The 22,109-nt window shown below is 42.6% G+C and overlaps 1 protein-coding gene across 19 annotated transcripts in view; it reads left to right on the forward strand.

Annotated features, from left to right (window-relative positions):
• Nucleotides 1–22,109, forward strand: part of AKAP13 (A-kinase anchoring protein 13) — a 253,883-nt gene that overhangs the window by 172,237 nt on the left and 59,537 nt on the right. For 10 of the 19 annotated variants that reach the window (XM_074317388.2, XM_074317391.2, XM_074317390.2 and 7 more), the window contains 6 exons: nucleotides 3,591–3,721; nucleotides 9,787–10,157; nucleotides 12,422–12,475; nucleotides 16,151–16,216; nucleotides 17,996–18,188; nucleotides 20,347–20,455. In XM_074317388.2, the coding sequence (XP_074173489.2) occupies nucleotides 3,591–3,721; nucleotides 9,787–10,157; nucleotides 12,422–12,475; nucleotides 16,151–16,216; nucleotides 17,996–18,188; nucleotides 20,347–20,455 (924 nt within the window). The remainder of the gene's footprint in view (nucleotides 1–3,590; nucleotides 3,722–9,786; nucleotides 10,158–12,421; nucleotides 12,476–16,150; nucleotides 16,217–17,995; nucleotides 18,189–20,346; nucleotides 20,456–22,109) is intronic. The other 9 variants (XM_074317395.2, XM_074317398.2, XM_074317404.2 and 6 more) reach the window with 3 other exon arrangements.

A 22,109-nucleotide genomic window follows, 5' to 3' on the forward strand; every position in this document is an offset into this window, starting at 1 on the left:
TTCTGAAAGTGTAATTACTCCCAACCACCCAAACAGTGGAACTGTCTGCCATGTAAAGGTTGAATGAGGCTGCATTACAGTTCGAATATTCGCCGGAAGTTTCTCCACATGTGGTGGTTTAATTTACTCATTTAAAGAAATGAATTTTGACCCCCTGAGCATTTCCCCCAGATCATCGTTGTCCCTTTCCACGCTCCAACCCCAGCCACAACTCTCTCGGGGTTTTTAGAGTGATTCTTTTCAAACCTCGATTTAACAAAATCCAAGATCTGGATTATGCTTCTGAACTTCAGACCTGAGATTTTTAATTTCAGGCATCTTTTTTTTTTTTTTTTTCTTTTACTTCATAATAAACACAGCTCAAGAGAGCAATACCGTTAGACCAAATGGGAGAATATCTTTTAAGATGACTTTGCGTAGTTTTCAGTTCTGGATAAATACAACACAGTATAAAGATTAGCACGGTGCAGCCAAGCCCTGCAAGTGCTGCTGGGATGTTCCTACCCTTCCCCAGCTATAATTTGTTTGTATACATATAATTTTAAACCCAAATGACTAGATAGCCTCTTTAAAAGTACAAGTTTTGCTAGCTTTTAAAAAGCGAATGGCTCAGGACACAAAAGTCACCGACAGGTTTATACACGGGTCATAAAACGGGGCGCTCTGCCTCGGGGTGGTGTTTTACCAGGTGCTTGTTGAGTCACATTATAGGTTAATGAAGCTTTAACATTAGGCATGTTTATCGCACGCCTACTGTGTGCTGAGGGACAGAGCTCCCTAGGTATAAATTGTTTCTGTCACTGCAGCTACTTGAGGGAGGTTCTAACCATCGCGTTTCACTGGGATGGAAATGGAGCCCTAGAGGGGTTAAGCTACTTCTGCCTGAGCTCTTCCTGCTAATAAGCAGTTAGACCCGGATCTAAGCCCCACAGTCTAACTCTCACACCGGTGCCCATTCTTCCTTACACCTTCACATGCTGTTCAGCTCTATTAGGAAGGGGAAATGTGGGAAGAAAGGAGAGATTTCATTCCTTTTGAAAACGTACAACACGTGTGACCTCGGGTGTAGATTAGCTTTGCGTCCAGGGTTCCCCCTGTTTGTGGGGTCTCATAATGGCTTAAAGTTCTTTTCCTTTTCCCTGTTTCCATGCCCTTCCCTCCTCCCCAACTCAACAATCAACGTCATGTATCACTCAGCAGTCTCATCCCAAATTGGTTCGTGGTGCGTGGAGTGCTTGGATTTCTTTCCTGGGTGAGGTGTTCTTACCAGTGCTGAGGCTGGATCTTCCCGGTGAATTTTCCATTAGAAGGTCTTGAGCTGGTTTGTTTTCCAGTCTGGAATTTGGACGTGGTCTGTTAGACTGCCAGCTGGCCTGCTAGCAGCTCGGCATGGTTGCTGTGACAGCCCTTTTCTTGGCCAGCCCCCCTATTTTCCCCTCAACCACGGAATGGAGTTTTTGATTTTTCCAAGTGTGGAAAGGGGAAGAAGTAGAAAGACCACACCCACCAGTTCCACCTAAGGTAGTACATACTCTCTGAAATGCCGGGGGAGAAAATCTTTTAGAATACCCATGATTTCCAGTCTTAAAGGCAGGGCAATTCCCATAGAAAATAACCCACGCAGAAACGGTTTGGACCAAGATGAAACAAACCAAGGTCATTTTTTTCTTTAACTGAAACATGTTCAGATTAATCTGTGGGCCCAGCATCACTTTCGGTGGCATCTTCTGTGTACTTCTGTGTTGAAGGTGTTTCTTAATATGTCCATATCTACTACAAGATTGCAACCCCCCCACCCCCTCCCCACACAAACACTAAACCTCTGTTTTTATTTGGACGTTCCCTAGTACGTAGCCAAATGTCCAATAGAAAAGGTAATTTTAGGGACAAGCGATTCATGAGCTCTCCCAATGCAGTGCCTCTGACCCTTCTTCTAAGATTCCCAGCTAATAATTAACTAGTGATGAATTATTAGTTAATTTATTGATGATGCATTGTTAATTTAGATAAGAACAACTTCCTCTTCTCATTGTCTCTTATGATAATGTTATCATTAACACTCACAGACACACACACGTCCAAGCATAGGCTGCAGGAATCAAGACGGACACGGGGTAATCCCGTCCAATCCTCACTTCCCCTTCCGTGTCGACATCTTTTCCGAAACCGCCTGACACAGTCATTCAGCCTCGGCTCCCACCCTTCTGGCGAAGCCACCCTCGTTACTTCATGAGGTGGCCGGCCCGTGGCCCGCAAGCGTGGTTAGGGTGTTATTGTCAAGCTCTGCGCCTTCCGCTTGGTGGGCTTTGTTCTGCGTCAGGAACAGCGCGCAGCAGGACTGCACCCGCCCTTGGACGGTCTTCATGCTCCTCTAGCAGGCTACCTGCATGTCGTGTGTCCACTGCTGTGACCTCACTACCGTGCACGCATTTTTGTGTATGTGTTTTAATTTAAATGCTATGTAGGAACAGACACAGTCCTGTGGGTGTGGTTTAGCTGTCACCTAGTGACAGGAGTGTCTCCATGTTGGATTTGAGTGCTGTTAAGAGAACCTGAAAATGTTAGTGTTTGTTTGTTTGTTTGGCCATCACCTTGCATTGTCAGCTCCTCTTGAATTTGCGTTCAGCCAAAACCCTCAGGTGGAGTTCTCATGAGCTCCTGGGTCGTGAGCTCCTATGTCCCTCATCTGTCACCTACAGATTTGATATTCACGCAACAATGTCCAAATCACACGTAAAAATGCTAACTAGAATGGACATGTTTCACTCCTAACTTCAAAACTTCTTAAAGGAGGCTGGTATCTACCTACTGTTGACTTTCTTTGGGTTCTTGGTTTCACCAGATACAAATATTTCTAACACTGCTGTTACCAGATCACGTGTCCCTTTTGTTTATAAAGTTAATAGAAAGAATGGGTTAATACCTTGCTGATGTTACTATTCTGAGTCTTTAGAATTCCTAGCAATGCAATGTTTCTGTCAAGGCCTCTCCACCTGGTTCACCAGGGTCCCTGTCCTCACTACTGAACTGCAAACCAGCATCTCCATGATACATTTTTCTTCTTCAGCACGTTGTTCTCCCAGTGTCAGCTCTATTTAGGTACTAGAAGTTCACTAATTATGTTTCTGTTATTATTCAATAGAACCCGTAGTTTAATACACTGATGTGTTTGTTAAATGCTTCCCCTTTGTCTTTTATCTCAATATTTTGATAAAATAAGTTTCCGGAAAGCAGACAAAACAGACATTAGCCACAAACCCTATCGCATAGTTTCCTAATGAAGGACTTCTGATTTTGACAGCAAAAGAAAAAATTTTTTCTAACTACCATTAGGAAAAGATTTTATCTTTTTGTACCTATGGTTTATGTAGCAAACTCAGGGCTGTTGTGTAATAACTATCAGCCTAGAATCGGAGTACCAGAGCTGAAAGCTACTAATGTGTGTTCTTTACAGCTTAATATTAGACGGACGGGAGACGGGAAGGGGAGGGAGGGACGCTGGTTAATTTGAAAGGCTGATTGCTGGAATGAAAAGAAACTGATTGATTTTTTTTTTTTTAAAGTATTGTTGAATGAATTTTGTTTTCCAGAATGTGAAAACTTCCTGGATGTTGGACTGGGCGGAGAGTGTGCTTCCAAACAGGGTGTGCTTAAGAGAGAGTCTGGGAGTGATTCTGACCTCTTTCACTCACCCAGTGAAGACAGCGTTATCTTCTCCAAGGTACGGTTTGCCTCAGTGCGTGCTTCCCGTTAGTGAGCTGTGATCCTGCCCGCCTTCCAGGGCTTCTCTCAATGCATATGTGATCTTACAGACGGGTAAAGGTGCCCTCTCGGAGAAGGACGCTCCAGGTTTCTGAGGGCTTAGAAAAAGGCATTGGCCACTTGATTTTCTGCAGAGTTCTGGCTGGTGACATGCAGCTTTTAATGCTCATATTGAAGCCTGAAGGAATGGAAGTTCCCCTGGTGTGAATTAAATCAGAGGACAATGAGTCCTTTTCAGTGGGCAGGAAGGACCGCAGCTCAGACGACATGATGTCATGTGTGTAAGCTAACCATAGAGTCATTTCTGATTAATGCGTTTAGGCCTGAAGCTCACTGCTGAGCTTGGTGATGTTACGCTGCTTCCTTGGAGCTTTCTAGAGCTCTACTAGGGAACCCAAGCTTTCTCTCCAGTGAAAAGCCAGGCCTCTACATGTGAATCACATCATGTTTTCATATAATTTGAGGTCCTCTGAGAGGGTGGAAGTGGGGGCGGCTTGCTTTCTTTTACTTATGTTTGTACCTAGTTGCAGCGAGTTCTGTTTTGTTTTCTCAGAGGAATAGAGGGCTTTCCCACAGCAGGATCAGCAAAGAGTTGTCAGTTTTGTGCCACAAGTGATTGTCTTAATAGCCAGCGGGTGAAGGGGCAGACCCATTGTGGCAGCTGTGAAGACTTCGGAGAGGTGATGGGAGCAGTTGTGTTAGTGGGTGACTGCATTCTTCAAGACAGTGAGACGATGCTAAAAAGTTAAAAGTTATGATGGAAGAACGGAGACTTGCGTTCTGGGGTTCCGGTCCAGAATGTGTTTCAGCCTCTGTGAAGGTACCTTCAGACACTTCCATTTTTGTCCACATAGCTCTTGTGTGTCCATCTGGCCTTCCTGAGCCGTTCTCCACGTGTGCCTTTTCTACCTCGTGCTCATTATCTTCTAGAGGCCTTGGAAAGATTGATGGGCCTCACGAGTCCTGTCACCATTACTCACGGTGGACTCACTGTCTCAGGGGCTTCTGTAAAGGGAAAAACCCACACACTGGGAAGGCCTGTCCTTCTCTGAAGTTGTTTAGGAAAGAGGGAAGCTAATTGGGTTTTTAGATAAATAACAATTTGGGTAATTTCCACTGTGATGTTGAGGCTTTCATTGTAAGGCCTGCTAAAGCACCCCCCTCATCCCACCCTGACCCCCCTCCAAAGAGGCATCTCTCTGAAAATACCGGGGCTGTCAAAAAAATGTATACACATGACTTGTATTCATCTTTTGTTATCGTATATATTGAGTATATATATACAATTTTAGTACAGTTTTTTCCCTTTCTTAAAATGTGCATGCATTTTTTTGGCACCCTCTGTATATTGCTTTTGTCTGAGATAAATAGATTAGATCATATCTCTAAGTTCCAGCTTTAAATTTGAATCATTGATAATCACTGAATACATACGTCATGCTCAGTTAAACATTTCTGTATGTTTGAAAATTTTCATAGTAAAAAACTTCTTAAAAATTGAAAGGTCTTCATTACGAAACGCTTGCTACCTCCTAGGGGCATGACTGCTTGTCTCTGAATGTTACCACCTCTGCAGAATGGTAGTTACTTCTGCTCAATGAGTGGAATGATTTTCCTTCCTAAGCAGAATTAGAATTTCCTATATTTTAGAATACCTTCTTGTCCCAACTGCCAAAAGCGTTTAGGAGGATGTTCGTAGCAGTGGCTGGTGCTAGATTTACCAGTTTCTACAGGACGACTAGATAGGTACAATTTTTTAAAGTTGAAGCGTACTCCCCAGATTAGGCTTTACCTGCATTTCATACCGGAGTGCCTCAGGAAAACCTGAAATGGTGGTGTACTTTCACCTCTTCACACACACCCGAGACTGTCGAGTGGCCTCTTGGAGACCCAGAGGGTTCTTCCTCTTAGTATTTCCACTCCACCCAAATTTGAGAGCAAGAGAGGTTTTGCAATAAATGTTTTCTCTGGCATTACTAAAAGCAAGGGTGTACGTATGGAAGGAAAAGGATACAGACAGGATAATATTTACAGAGAGCAAACTATACACTAGGCATCGAACTGAATTTTTTACATAGGTGATTGCATTCCGTGTTCCCAGCAACCCTGCACGGTGGGTGGTTTTATCCTGCTTGTACTCCGGAGGAAACGGAGGCTCTGATTGGTCAAGAAGTTTACTCAGAATTACTCGGCTGGTAACAGAATTGAGACTTGTACCTAAGCCTGACTCTAAAATCCTTTCATTTTCTGTTAGTTTTCAGTCTCCCAACACCGTCTTTAATAGCCAGTGATTTATATAGAAGCATAGCAGTGGCAGACCGGCCATGCGCTGCTCCCTTCAGAGTCTTCCTCGGTGGTCATCCCCACAACATGTGCTGAGAATTGTCAGACTGTCCCAGAGTTTCTTCCCAGGCTCCAGCCCTCCTGTGAAACAGAATCTGTGGGCAGGGCATTGCGACATCCTTCTCTGTGAGCCATGAGTGCTGCGTTAGGTCACTTCCTGTGCCTCTGGCCTCACAGAGGTCCCTTTAACAGCCTGCAATGTTTGTCATGACTTTCTGCCTTAACCTTATATTTCCATTCAGTATGACTCCTGGGAAATATGACTCTTTGGTGAGTGTTAGGAGGCTCCTGTTTAGTCTTACGGATATTTGCTGGTTCCGAAGTTCTTTCCTTTCCATAGATCAGCAGCATAAATTTTGGATTTTGTTTTTAGAGTGAGAAGAGATCCTGAGATTCTTTAGGCACTACCTAAGAAAGAAAGTATGATAATAAAATACACGATCTAGGCCACCCTGTGATACAAAAGGATAATTAAAGTCCACAGAAAATACTAACAGTGGCTGCCCCTTTTCTTAAAGAGAGATAAAACATAGCCCTTACACCGTGGTTTTTTCTCCAGTTGTAAGATGTATGCACAGTTGATGAAGAGAATAGTAGTAATTCCTCTAAGATGCTAAACCTGAAAGGAGTTTATCTTCTATTTCATATGCTGCAGTTTGCTCTCAAGTACTGCATCACCACACCAAAAATCTACCGTTCATTATTGAATCTGTTAGGGACAAAAATACATTTTTAGAATCCAAATTAGAAAAACAATCATGCACGACTATTAAAATTATTATAGTTTCAGAACTGTGCAACAGGTAATGCTTGCTATCATCTAACTAACATCTCCCCATTTCCCCCAGCCCTCCAGCCACTATTCTGCTGTTAGTGTGAGTTCAACGTTTCTAGGGTCCACATGTAAGTGAGATCGTGCAGTATTTGTCTTTCTGTGTCTGGCTATTTCACTTAGCATGATGCTCTCAAGGTCTATCCATGTTGTTGCAAGTGACAGAATTTCCTTATTTTTTAAGCTTGACTAATGTTTTCTACATCCAGTCATGTCTCAATGGACGCTTAGGATGTTTTAATATCTTGGCTACTGTAAATAGTGCTGGGAACATGGAAGTGCAGTTGTCACTTCAAGATAATTGTCACTTTATTTCCTTTGGGTGTATACCCAGGAGTGAGTGTGTGTGTGTGTGTGTGTGTGTGTGTGTGTGTGTGTGTGTCTGTGTGTGTCTGTGTTTCTGGTCTTAAAGCAGACAGCTAAAACATAATTCTCTGCTAAATAAAAGCTGGGTTTCTTTCCCTTAAGCTGCAGTATCGAGTCATTTCCCAATTGGGAAGAGCTAATATGTAAGAAGAATGTGATAAATGGATAATGAAGCTTGAACTCAGAGCTTTCATTTCTTTTGAATCCTTGCTTGTGTGTTTTAGAACAGGCTCGTCACATTATGCTTTATCGATGCCCATTCTGTCTGTCCCTTGGCATTGTTCTGAGAATGAGAAATTTAGGCAGCTTAAGGATGAGTGTTTTGGTTTCCTAGGGCCGCTGTAACAAATGACCATAGATCTGGTGGCTTGAAACAACATGAAGTTATTCTCTCACAGGTCTAAAGGCCAGAGGTCCTGGAAAGCAATGTGTCACAGGCACTCCTTTCCTCCAGGAGTTGCTGTAGGAGCTTCTCCTCCCTGCCTCTCTCCAGCTTCTGGTGCTTGCTGGCCGGCGGCCCTTGGCGTCCTAGGCTTGTACACACATCACTCCACTCTCTGCCTCCGTCTTCACACGGCCTTCTCCCCTTCTTAGAAGGACAGTTCTCCTATTGGGTTTGAGATCACCCTTCTCTAAGACCCCGCTTTAGCTAATTACATCTGCAGAGACCCAATTTCCAAATAAAGTCACAGTCTGAGAAGGACGTGAATTTGAGGAAGACACTGTGCAACCCAGTACAGTGAGAAAGCTGAGGCATCGTCTGAAGTTGGCATTCAAGACCATCTGCCTTTTCCGTCTCTATGCAGAGTGGCCCCATGAAAAGAAACCCATTAGGATGCTCAGGTCAATCCCCACTTAACTTCAAAACAATAGTGGATAATTTGATACTGAAACAGTACCTGCCCTATGTGCTAATCGACTTGCTAAAGCACACAGTCGCTTTATTTTGTACTGAGCTCCGAAGTAGGGGACGAGGACGTTTCTGAGGCTGACTTTGCGATCTCCTCCTTACAGGGTTTTGGAAAGATGATGAAGGTGAAGCAGGGCAGTTGTAGTTGAAATCAAGCTGGGTTCACATCTTACTTCTGCTGCTCACTGCTTGTGCCTGCACTTGGGAGAGCCCCTTAGACGATGGGGCCTCAGTTTCCTCACTGGCTCGCGAGGTCCTCGCACTTTCCCTCTCAGTCTCATTCCTCATGCCAGATGTAAGAAGCAAACAACCTAGGAAACTAACTGGGTGCTGGAGTGGAGGGGGCGCTTCTATGAGCTGGCGAGATCCAGCCCGAAGTGTACAAAGAATGCTTTGAGAAGGTAGCGTGCTTTCAAAGTATTATGTTAAACCTTTGAAGAGATTCTCCTACTAGTACAGGACTTGTTTCCTATTCCAAAGGTAAAAGGGCTCAGTAGTTCTCATTTCTTAAATCTTTCTGGAGGAACTCTAAGTTTCTCAACTCTTAATGAAAACTTGGAGTAAACTGCCTAATTAGAAGAACACCATGAAGAAGGAAAAACATCACAGAAAGCCTTTCCCTGTTTCCTGCTCCCTGTTCTATAAAAATGCAAAATAAAGATACTGAGACAGTACAGAGCCCACATCTGTAACTGACAGTGTGATCATGTGTCTGTCAGACACTTCTCTTTGGATAAATTTATGTTTTGGATGCTTGGAAGCTGTTTTTTCTTTCATCCATCAAATTATGAGTTCCTGGTATCTTTCAGCAAAATGGAGAATGTCAGGTGACGGGTCGAAATAGCACAGTTCCTGGTAGGCCGGGGAAGAGCGCCGTCTCTGTATGAAAGACCCTGTTGCCAGGACCGAATCATTTTAGGTACAATTTGGCTTGACAACACTCAGTCAGTTCTCAGTGAAACGAGAGGAAAAAAAAAAAAAGGATAGATTGCTTCCATTTAAGTATTTGTGGCCAGAATTTGGGCATTTGTGGCAGACGTTAGGTGGGTTCACAAACGTTTCGATGTTTTTGAAAAGGCCACTAAAAACCCTCACAGACTTGCTTTTGGAATTTAACCTCAGCACATGGTTCTTATAGCCAAGCAGACAACCTTGTTTTAGTGAAAACTTGTGAAGGAAAAAACAAAATTAAACCTAACATGATATGAATTTAGTGTTTGACTCCAGAAACCCCAGGGGAAATATGGAGGGGCTCCCTTTGTTTCACTTGATGATATTGACTGACAGAATTGACCTGACTTGGATTTTTTTCCCTCGGTACAAAAGAAAAAATTATGTACGTCTAGTACCTCTAGTAAGAGGGTAGGAAGAGTGTAGACCTAGGACGTACCTTTACTGGAGGCTGTTGGCATCCAACTGGCGTCATGCTTTAAGAACGAAATCTGTGTTTGAAGTCGACTCGGTCCTGCCCAGCCTCCCCCATGAGGCCGTTGGCTGGATCAGGGACAGCGGAGGCTGTGTGCTGGGTCCTGCTTCTCCACTGGATGTAATATGTGCTTTCTCCCCGTTACAGCCCGAGGAAGAGCAGTCAGTCTGCGATGTCACTGGATCCAGTTCTTCCACCGATGACACAGCATCCCTGGATCGACATTCTTCTCATGGCAGCGATGTGTCCCTCCCCCAGATTTCAAATCTGAACAGGTCCAGAGACCAGCAATGTCTCAATGGCTTCTACAGCCATGGGGTGGGAGCTGAGGGTCGGGAGAGTGAGAGTGAACCCGCCGGCTCAGGTGACGTGGAAGAGGAGGAGATGGACAGCATCACCGAAGTGCCTGCCAACTGCTCCGTCCTGAGGAGCTCCATGCGCTCTCTGTCCCCTTTTCGGAGGCACAGCTGGGGGCCCGGGAAGAATGCAGCCAGTGATGGAGAAATGAACCACCGGAGGTGAGATGGCTGGCGGGCTGCTGTTTAATCTCTCTGTGTCTGCTTGTTTTTGAGAAGTTTCGGATTTGGGGTTCTTGTGGTAAGAGGTTTGCAGAGACACCATGGCACAAGAGAACAGAATAGGCTTTGGAATCAGGAAAACCTGTGTTCAGACTCCAGCTCTAGATCTTGTTCCGGAGAGAACCTTGGGCAAGTTACTTGGCCGCTTCTGAGCTTTAATTTTCTCATCTGTAAAATACCTGCCTTTCAGAATATTTGTCATAATAAGTGTTACAGGAGAAATATGTCACATAGAAGGTGTTTAATAAATGGTAACATTTGCCCAGGCCAGATTTGTTAATGCAATTCACAGATTAGAAAACATTGGAGGGAATAGTTGGTCAGTTTCGAATTAAGACATATACATGAAATCTTAGTCTCAACACGTATAAGTTTTCCAAAATGCTTCACAGGCATCGCCATCTGTGTCTAATGCAGAAAGTTTTTACAAAGTCTGAATTACCAGTATTTAATCCTCAAGAGAGCATAAGAATCATTGAATATCATTAAATTGTTGGGATTTTTCCACGTATCATCCAGTCTCTCATAACTGTGACCAGTCGCAGACCTTGAGAACTTCGGGTCGGAAGCAGTCTGTAAAAAGATAAGTTGGATGTGGCTTCTGACCGTTGGCTTCTTGGATTAATTCAGGTGGATGGTTTAAGCTCTGAGGATCAGGTACCATGACGCCTCCTGCATGCACAGACGCGTGCTTACTCCACAGCTCCTTTCTGAGGGAGGGAGGCAGCGAGGGGAGGGCGCTGACAGTTGCTTGCAAACAATTGATGTTGATAGACCACCTCGCTGGAGCACCTACTGCTTTAAAGAAAGAAAAAAATTCCTTGACCTTATAATATTGTGGCTCGGATTTCATAGCTGAAAGGACGTGTAATCTGATCACATTACTCATTCATTTATTCTTTTATTCAGCCAGCATTTATTGAGCACCCCCTGTATGCCAGGCATTTCTGGGTCCTGGAGACACAGGTGAACGAGGCAGAGTCCCTGCCTTCACGGAGCTCACCTTACACTTCCCTAATTTGCTGCGCTTTGACGCCCGTAATAACACATTTCTCATGTAATGTTCCAGTCCTCTCCATGAGTCAGGTGGTGTTACCCCCGTTTGTGCAGATAAGACTGACGCACACCATTCATTCATATCGCTCACCCAAGGCCGGTAGAATCCTGGTTTCCTGTCTCCTAGTCAAGTGCTGGTGCTACGATTCATGTTACTCCACGGTGGCATTCAGGATGCTAACCTTAAAAATAAGGACCTGCTTTATCTGCTGGCTCGTTTTTGTCTACATTGGAGCCTCGATTATATGAAAAGTAATTTCCAAAAGCTTTCCTTCCCAGCTTGATATGAACACATGCTGTACTTTTTTTTTTTTTTTTTGTCTTAGCGTTCACACCAATAGAAAAAACAAGGATGTAGGAAATGATCCTTAGAGCCAGAATTCAGTTCCTGAAGCAAGAATAGATCCTTGACGTACTTGTCTTCAATGAGAACAGCGTCAAGAAACGAGGGTTGATTTTATATGGAATCCATTTTTCTTTGTAACCCACGTGAATGTGGACCCGTTTGCCATGACTTTGATTTCAGAGCTAAATGTGACTTTTATGGATCGTGTAACTCAGGTGAGAAAATTGAAGCTCAGATGAAAGGATTTGCCCAAGGTTACGTGGTGACCTTACAACTGAACTGAGACTAGGACCCTTATCAGCTAAGTTGTTTATATTTTCAACCTATTAATATGATGGAATCTCCTAGGTGAGCTTCGCATTAAGGGTTACCTAGCCCCACTATCCCAATACCTCTGGAGATAATGGAATGCGAGTCAGGTTCCATGTTCATTAGTTTGGCTAATTCTTACAGTATTGCCTGCATATAGTATAAAGTATTTTAAAGAATACTTTAAAGTATTCAGAGAAGCCTTGTAACGTTTTGAATAGCCTTTGTTTTTTTTCTGATCCTTTTACGTTTGTGATTTAATCAACCTCATTCCTTATTGTCTGATGAAATCCTTGGAGCAAGGAGGGAGCAAAGCAGCCCTGCACAGGAATTGTCAGGCCTTTTCGGTTGACATTTTTCCTTATTCCACATTCTTTCATCCCCTGACTTCCTGTGCTGTTTCTCTTCCCAGTGTGACGTCTGTATGTTTCATGCGTTCGTGTCCATTTTGTTTCACCTCGGCACTGACTTCTTTATCACCATTCATTTTCAGTTCAATGCGAGTTCTTGGGGATGTTGTCAGGAGACCTCCCATTCATAGGAGAAGGTACAGAGTTCACTGCTTTGATGGACTAACCATGTTGCCTCTGAGCATATACTAACACGCCTCTCCTTTTCCTGCTTACTCCATGATTGAACAGTCTGTCTTTAAGTTTTAAAATGTCACGTCTGCTTCAGGCAAGTAAAACATAGGTGCTTATTCATTGCTGATGTCCATTCCATATGAAATGGTCGCTTGAATTGGAAGTTTTTTCCTATTCTACTTTAAATATTTTTTTAAAAAAAAATATTTTTTTCATCTGGCACTTGTTGATTTTCAGATCACTTTGATAACAGGGCCTCCCCAACTTTCTCTAGGAGATTTCGAAGAAATGTTTATATTGTGCCTGTCTAAATGGACCCGAGAGAGTACTTTTTCTGTCTTTCCAAAACAAGGGGGAAGGAACCAGAAATAGGTGTGTGATCACGCACACGGGCCCCACAATATTTTCAACACATTCCTTGATAATTTTCTGAAAGTGTTTATTCCTAGGCCAGTTTCCATTGTTGAGGTAGCCCTTCCTTAGAGCAAGGGTATCAGCTGACCTCAGTGACATTCTCAGTCTTTCAATTCTGTTAATTATTTTTTTACAGGTAAGGTTTTGAAGCTAAAACTGATTATTTAGAAGCTGAGAAGTCACTTCTAGTTAAAAAGTACTCACTTTAAATTTTTTCAAACGCTGAGTTTTTTGTTTTTTTTTACTTTTATTGTTCAGAAGTCACTCGTGACCTTTTTTGCCATTGCGTGGAAAAAACATTTAGAAAACCCAAAAACGGTGGTTAGATTACTATTAGCGTCTCATATTAGGAGACGTTTGTAAAGAGGTATTTTTAACTATTAGTGAAGCAAACAAACAGTGATTTGTCTTTTCCAAGTGGCTGCTTCCTTTAATTCCAGATTTAAGTACAAAATTGATGAGCTCAGATAGTCTCATGAGTCTTAGACAGTCATGACCTGGTAAAGATTTTCTTCAGGAGAACAAGTCAAACGCCTTTTTTTCAGTGAAAGTATCTAAAACCTTTCGAGATAGCTGCGTGTAGCTCTCTATTAAAGCTCTTTAGTATGAATTTCTTAACCCCAGGCCCTTAGTGACCCTGGAAGACGACAAGTTTATGATGTGACCCGAGTTAGCCTGTAGCTACAGGCGCCACAGCACCCATGGCAGTGTGACGCTTAGTCACATTCTGTGGGAAGGGCGTGAGGTAGACTTTTAAATGTAGTAGTCAGCCTTAGCTAGTAAAATAGAAACATCCCAACCAACAAGTATTAAAAGGCAGGGTTTTTTTTTTTTTTTTAATCTAGAACTTCCTAAATCTGAAAACAAAGCCAAAAAGCCATTAAATGTTACCCCCACGAACTGAGGAATTGAGGAAATTAGGAATGCTCTCAAAAATGCTTAGTTGTGAAAGGAGTTTTCTGCTCCAAGGAAGGGCATTTTTCGTGCCCTCTTCAATGTCCTTGAAAAGCAGTGTGCCCGTCTGTTTTCTGCCTGTTGCTATTCATTCTCTTCATCTTAAATTCCTTCCCAGTCTCATACCATTATCATTTCTGAGAGTAAAGAGATGTTTGAGTCTGTAGCAGGAGATCATTTTTATGAATGATTCTGTGGCAATATACATTCAGTTCCTGATTAACCACATTGTGTTTTTAATAAGAATTTGGCTATTTAGGGTACAGTATGCCTTTTAATTTACAGTTTGGGTATTTACAAGTAAGTTAATAATTTCAAAGAATGGACTTTGAGTCTCATGGGTGCTTGTAAACTATATCAAGGCTTGCTTCTGCTCACACAAATGCATTATAAGTTGTCTGATCTTGCTTACCAGATGGAGACGTGCCTCGGCTGTGTATTCCTACTTTCTGCTTTTGCACTTGTGAGCTTTATACTATTAATTTAATCTGATTTAAAATGTTTTACTATTTAAATTGTTTTAAAATGATATTAGAGATTTACTTTTAGAAGAGCCATGGGGGTAACTCTTATTTTTCTCCCACCATTTTCCTTGTCTCCTTTCCTCTGTCTAAAACCCCCACTTGTCAACAAAGCAAAATGAGGTGTACAAAACAAAATCCCCCCCTTTATCCATGGGGGATACGTTCCAAAACCCTCAGATAGTATCAAGCCCTATATATACTATGATTCTTCCTGTATTTGCATACCTATGACAAAGTTTATAAATTCGGCACAGTAAGAGATTAATAACAACAACTAATAATAGAATAGTTATAACAATGTGCTATTATAGAAATTATGTGAATGGCTTTGGGGCCAAGTAAAACAAGGGTGGCTTGATCAGAAGCCCTGCAGTCTCGCGGCAGTGGATCCGATCATCGCCGAGATGGCTACTAAGTGACTAGCGGGTGGGGAACATACACAGATGGAGCCGCTGGACAAAGAGATGAGTCACGTCCCCGGCGGCCTACGGAGGGGCGTACGTGATTTCATCATGCTGCTCAGAGTGGCACATACTTTAAAACTTATGACATGTTTATTTCTGGAATTTTCCGTTTAATATATTTAGACCGTGGGTAACTGAAACAACGGACAGCCAAACCATGGACCAGGAAGGACGACTGTATCCAAGACAGGCGGGGCTTGGGGTGGCCGCAGGGCTTCCCATTTGCGAGATCGGGAGGGAACTGAGTGGTTTTACGTGCGCCCCCTTCTGCAAACAAAGGATGTCACTTAGAACTTTAAGGCCCAAAGAGGAGCAGTGTATTTTTTTAAACGATAGCTTTTGTTAATCAAAAATCCTGAACTATTAATGCAGTTCCCTTTACAAAGTAGCTTAATTGGTCGTTTTTCAGTTGATTATAATTACTTAGCATTTCCAACTCCAGATTTTCTGCCCCTGATGCTTGAGAATGAATGTGAGCATGTGTACTGAGATAACCAAGGAAGTAGGTGAACAAACGGATTTTTTAAAATCTTGTGGGAAAATGGATACAAACCTAAAATTAGAAAGACACATTTCTAAGTATCACAGAATTTTTATCTCTCTCTTTATTTCTTCCTTCCTTCCTTTTTGTTTTTTGGGTTGTTTTTTTTTTTTAAATCCCTTCATTATTAAAATACAGGGAACTGTAACCATTGTTATATGCTTTATATTTAGCATAAGAGCCTGGTTAGTTGGGTTGGAAGATGAGTGTGAGTGTTGAGTGTTGGTGTCATGAGAGATTATGGATCCTTAATGGAAACATGAAAAAACGGATGACACATTGAGCCTACCCCAGTGTCGTCTGTCGTTGTTCCTTCTACTTACGGCTTAGAGATGCTGTGCTCAGGGAGGTGTGGGAGTCGTGGGCTGTGTGGAGAGATTGGTGGGCTCCCAATGGCGGAGGTGCCTGAAGAGGAAGCCACGGGGGGGAGGGGGGGACACTCAGTTCCACATTCACTAGAAGGAATGGGGTTTCAGCTTGGACTTGTTATCCTGTAAAGAGAGCACATAGTCGTTTCCAACACCTTATCTGGATGAGCATCGGGAGAACAATTTTAAGTTTCCGTGTTATTTTTTTCCTAGGCTTTTTCTACATTGTAAATCAATGTGACATTCTAATTTTTTGATGTTCTGATAAATCCATCCGTCTCTGACTATGCCCTTTCTTTTCAAACCCAATAACCCACCCCTGTTTCCTCTTTTCTCCCTCTGTTTCTGTCTCTGCCTTTGATGTCATCCCCAGTATGAGCTGGTGTCCCTCTGGCGTGCAATACTCTGCTGCCCTGAGCGCTGACTTTAATTACAGAAGGTACAGTATGTTACGTGTCCAGCCGCCAAAGGGGGAATCAGAAAATAGGGCATCTGGGCTTTGGCTTGAAGCTGGCTTCTCTGTGGCTGGAATGCATATGGCGGCCCGCTTTGTCTGTGAGCAGCGTTCAGTTGGCTCCGCTGTCGGCATCACTAATCTAGTGGAAGGGGTACGGCCCAGACGTCGGGTGATGTTCCCTGATGCATCCTGTGTGTCTCAAGGGGCTGTGGATTTGGTGTTTTCTGCAGACTTGGCTCCATGGTGTGGTAGAAGACTTCTCTCTTTCTTTTGGTCTGTCCTAAATCCCAGATCCTGGGAATTTCCACATCCTGAGCAAAGCAAAGACAGAAGCAAGGCCGCTTATAGATGCACTAATTTCTGTAACGCTGCCAAATCTACCGATCGCTTTAGACTGCAGTCCACAGACTCCTCATTTCATGTTTTTGTCTCAGCTCAGCAGCCAGATTTAAGTGCTAAAATATTTTCAAGATTAAGTTGCGTGGTAAGCAGAGATCTAGTTTTCTCAGGGTTTACAAATAATTCACAATAGAGAACTAAATTTCTTCATCGTTAGCCTGTCTTATTGTTCCTGGTACTAAAAATGACTTTACAGAGACATTTACTTGTGGTTAGTTGTGATTTCTATTGTCATATTGAAATAAAACAATGTCTATTGTTTAATTTACCCACTAAAAAAACCAAGAGGCATGGTTTCAATTCATGGTAAGTAATTTGTGAACCAGAAAAAACAAATACAAGCCTTTCTGGACTGGCATTGGTGAATTATTTGTAGCAATTCACTGTACAGTTTGAGCAGAAATCACTAAATAGCTTCAGTATCTCTTCAGATACAATTCATCTGCTCATCATTGAGGACATGGTCAGCTACAGCTGTATTTTGAGATCTTGCTTGTTTTTAAGAAGCTTCCACTGCTGTTGTAACCTTTGTGAATTATGCTTGCTAGCAACCCTTAGGGCAATGGAGTCCAACCTCTCTCTGGAGCCATCTGCTTACAGAAAATGCTTTTTACTATGCAAACCTCAAAATTCTTTATTCCAGGGATCCCATTTTGGATACCAAACCCTGAGTTTGCCCTTTCCCCCCCCCTTTGTCAATATCAGGACAAAAAATTAAAACTCTTAGATTTAGTAGCTTTTCAGCTTCTGTTCTTTAAGGTGTCCTGTGTGCCTGTCTGCGACTAACAATTCTCAGGAAACCTGTCGAGCACTTGTTGTCCAGCCAAGTGTGCACAGATGACAATGCTCAGAAGGGACAGTTGGGTTTGCTGGGGGGGAGCATACCTGTGTGTTTATAATAAAGTTCAACAGGCTGTAGTTGAACGTCGAGTTATAACGGTTCACTTAATGGACATGGGGGTAGGTCTGAGTCTCCCAGTTTGCCTCCTAAAAGTTAGTCATGCTCGTGTTTTCTCTTTACCATTAGCAGAGTTAGATTCAGGCAAAGATCAAGGGAAAACACACAAAAGCTCAGTGAGGAAATGTGGTCTGTCCAAATGGCATATTGAAAAAAATCACGAAAATGACCTTAAATGCTTCAACATTTCCATAAGTCGAATGGGGTGAGAAAATCTAAGTGCAGTATTCTTTCTCACCACACCAGGACCTGAGGGGGAAGGTAGGTGGTGCTCACCTGTGCCTTGCGCTTATAGACAGCTTTGCCAGGGGTCATAGAAATAATACAGGAGCAAGGGAGACACCACGAGACACCTTTCTGAGACTCGGAAATAGAATGAACTAACTGTCGTGCTCTGTGTTCAGTTTCAGTCTGGAAGGCTTGACAGGAGGAGCTGGTGTTGGAAACAAGCCATCCTCTTCTCTAGAAGTAAACTCTGCAAACACCAAAGAGCTCAGGCACCCTTTCGGCGGTGAGGAACGGGGTGACTCTCTGGTGTCGCTTTCAGAAGAGGATCTGGAATCAGGCCAGAGAGAACATAGGATGTTTGGTCAGCAGGTAAGGCTGAAATGCATGTATGTTGTTAATTTGGAAAAAAGGAATTTCATTTCCGTAAATACGCCTTCCTATTAGGAACAGGAAGGCAAGACTTAAGTTAACAGTAAGCTAATAGCTATTATATAACGTACTCAACCCAGCACAGAGCAAGTTCTTAGTACTTGATGCTAATGAAAGAATATCATTAATCTGCATAGCTTTAAATAGTCCATCAAAGCAACCTTTTTTAAATTAGGAAAGTATCCAGGATATTAAGTTGAGTTTTTCCTTCATACCTGAGGTCTTCTTTTACCACTCCAATAGTAAAATGAGTCTTGAAGTCTGTTATACACCATTATTAAATTTCCTGGTTCTCAAAAACATACCCTAAGTTTCTCCTTCCTAGAAAATAATTCTTCTTCTTCTTTGTCTCATCACATTGTCTAGGAAATAACTATTTATTGTCTCTGCTTCCTATCACTGCCAAACTTCTCATCTACACTCCCTCCCTTTCCTATTCTCACCCCTGCTGATTTCTTAGCGTCCTCCATCACTCGCTTGAAACTCCTCTTTTAAAGATCATAAATTTCCTTGTCTGCCAAATAAGCGACTTTTTCTCAGTGCTCTTCTTCTCAAGCGCTTCATAGCACCCGCTGTTTTCGACAGTCCCTCGTGGAGTGTTTGAGTTGAGAGTTTGAATTACGTGCTTTTACAGCGTCCTGCGCTGCCCTCAGTCCTTTTTCCTCCTCATGGGCAAAGCAGACTTTGGATCGATTTCTGAGAGGATTCCAGGGGGCATACAGAAATGAAACATTTCTACACAAAGTGACACACCTGCCTTTGAATAGGTGACTAAAGTTTTAGGTAGAAATACAGTGATACATTTCTAAAACAAGCGTGCAAAAATGTTAAGCAACCTGTACTTTGAATAAGTGACTGAGGTTTTGTGTAGAAATTTAATTTTTATTACATCCTACTACGTCGCAATGATGTGAATAAGTATAAATTTGGTACCAGAGGATTAGCTCCGTAACCAGTGTAGCGCTGATGGCCTAAGAGAATTTAGGCCTAATGAAAATCAGATTGAAAACCTAAAGGAATTTTGCTGTGTCTCACCTTCCTGGAACTCTGCTCACCCAGAGTCTTTTATCTCCTGTGCAAACTCAGAGCTGGAATTGAAGCTGCTTGTATCTGTGATCCGGACAAGTTGCCTGCAGCCAACTTCCTGTTGAAAGCCTCTGCTTTTCCCTGAGGTCATTTTTCAGACCTCACAGTTGTATTTGAAACATAGCAACTGTGCCTCAGACTCCATGGTGACATGCGAAACAGGCTCTAAATAATCAGAAGTCTTTAGGGCAGTTGAATCAAGTTTATGCTAGTAACGGATTTTCATTGCTTCCCTTTCAACGTGCAAATTGGGAGGGGTCAGATTTCAGCCCACTATGAGGGGAAGGGATTTATAATTAAAGTTAACAATTTAGAACAGGCTCTCAAAACAGCAGAAGTGTACTGGTAAACACTGGCTGTCTCTTTCGGGGGTACTGCTACAGGAACGTGTGCACCTGGTTGGGTGACATGGCTTTGAAGCTGCTGTGAATTTACCGGGGAGTTAAATTATCAAATTTCAGTCCCCCATGTAGAAGCAATCTAATCTTAGAAGAGGAAATGAAAGAGATTTAGGCTTCTTTCCAGACGCATGGCTGCTTCGCTTGTGATTTGAAACACTTTTTGCTTGCATCTCTGTTTCTAAGTCTTTACGATCAAAATAATCTCCATAAGAGATACTTAGATTTTCAAAGAACAAGAAGTGTACGTGGTTTCATATTGCTAGTGAAATTATTTTTATCTGATATGCATTCAGCAGATGTTTGTGAAGCACGTACTATAAGTTTGAAGCATGATTAGGTATTGTGAGGAGTACGAAACCACTGTAAAGGATGGATTTCCCCATTTTACTGATAAGAAAACTAAGGCCCAGAAAAGCTAAGTAACTTCTCTGCAGCTGTTACGTGGCCGGGCAGACGTCAGTCCAAGTCTGTCTGACTGCAGAGCCCTTGTTGTCACCCCAGGTACTGCCTCGTTTCCCTAGGTTGGCTTGGAATGTAAAGTTTTGTGCTTATCTTGAAATATGAGAGCATGTACTTAGGACCGGTTCTTCCCCTTTTTTTTTCCTTTCCAGACATGTCACAGATCCAAACAACAGGGCTTTAATTACTGTACATCCGCCATTTCTTCTCCGTTGACAAAGTCCATCTCATTAATGACAATCAGCCACCCTGGGTTGGACAGTGAGTATACTCCTTTTTTAAAATGAAATACGTTATACTTTAAACACTTTTCCCGTCATTTTTCTCACCTTAAGGCCTTACAACATGACCTTCCAGAATTTGCGTGCCTCTTCCTCTGAATGAATGACTCATGATTTAAACAGAAAAGGTGACAGAGTTCAGTTCTGTGGCCTTCCTCTTCTTCCTAAAAATCTCCTTAATACATTAAAGTCATGATATTTTGGGGCCTAAACCTGACACATGTTTTTAAAAGCTTTTCATTCTGAAATAATTTTAGACTTTAAGAACAGTTTCAAAAACAGGACAAAGAATTACCATCTGTTCTTTACCGCGAGTCCCTAGATGTAATCCTAACACCTGGTTTGTCAGTCTCTCTCCCTCTCTGTCACTTCCCATAAACTTTTTTCTGAAACACTTGAGAATAAGTTAGACGTAATGTTCTTATGTTTCACAGATACTCTCTCTCTTTTCTTTTTCACAGTATTTATCCAAATTTTATCTAATACTAATTTCCTGAGCTCTTCAAAAAATGTCATGTTCTTTAAGGATAAAGACGGAGATAGAGTTTTAGTTAAGCAAGTGCCACGAGGATTACATGTGAGACTGATTAATGCAAATTCAGGGTCGTGGGCTGTGAAAGTTACGTAAATGCCTGACGTCCATAAGCACCGGGCATTTGCAAATGAAAGATGCACAAAAACACACGTGCATCGGATCCAAATGTTTGCCGCAGAAAGACAGCTCGTTCGTGGAGAAACCCCACTTTCTTGTTTTATTTTTAAAATACTGACTTTCTTATGGGTGGTGGCAGTGTGAGGTCTTGATACAAAGATTTAAATTCTCATCGAAGGTGCACTGATACATGACCTCTTTGCCAAAAGACCGTCTATTCAGGATGCCATAGCGAAGGGAGTAAATAAACTGTCCTGCTCTGTCTGGTGTTTCTTCAGTGTTAAAATGGTTAGGGACAGAAGTGGCTGTCCTGCGTTAATGTCTCCATTCATGATGTACGGGAGGGAGGCCTGCTCGTTTTAATTTCCACAGTAGAATGAAGACCCGATGGCTGATTTTAGTAACTGTGGCCTCGTTTTCATGTGATAACACTTCCAGGACGAATCCGGCCTGTTTGACTAGAGCTGCCCGATGAGGACTGACTCTCAAAGGCCCAGATGTGAACTCACAAAACCATACCCCAAACAGCTTTTCCTGCCTTTGTGTGGGTGTGGGTTTTCTTCTGATTTGGCTTTGGGCTACAGGTTTTGCTTGATAGAATGAAAATGGTCACAAAGCAGTTTATCGTGGGTTTGATGACCATGGCGAGTTAGAGCTCAGTGATCAGAGACAGGCAGGAAGATACCATTTAGTGAGACAGCCCCGCTGTGTGCAAGTACGGGGGCCTGGTGGAGATTCTCCCCCAATAGCACAAGTACCTGATACCAGTAGAGTGTGTCCCAAAGAAAGATCTTTTCCCTCTATTTTGTGACACACTCTCTTGCTCGTGCATGAAACACTTCATTATTTTTCCTCCAAAAAGTAAGATTTTTTTTTTTTACCATGTTTTCAGTTGCAAGCCAAACACTATAAATAATGCGGCTGACTCCCAAGAAACACCATCCTACAGCGCCAGAGGTGCCGGCACATGGAGCTTTGCTTC

The sequence above is a fragment of the Rhinolophus sinicus genome, chromosome 13 (genome assembly GCF_057876585.1).
Source record: "Rhinolophus sinicus isolate RSI-liver-muscle chromosome 13, RSI-T2T, whole genome shotgun sequence".
Classification (NCBI taxonomy): domain Eukaryota; kingdom Metazoa; phylum Chordata; class Mammalia; order Chiroptera; family Rhinolophidae; genus Rhinolophus; species Rhinolophus sinicus.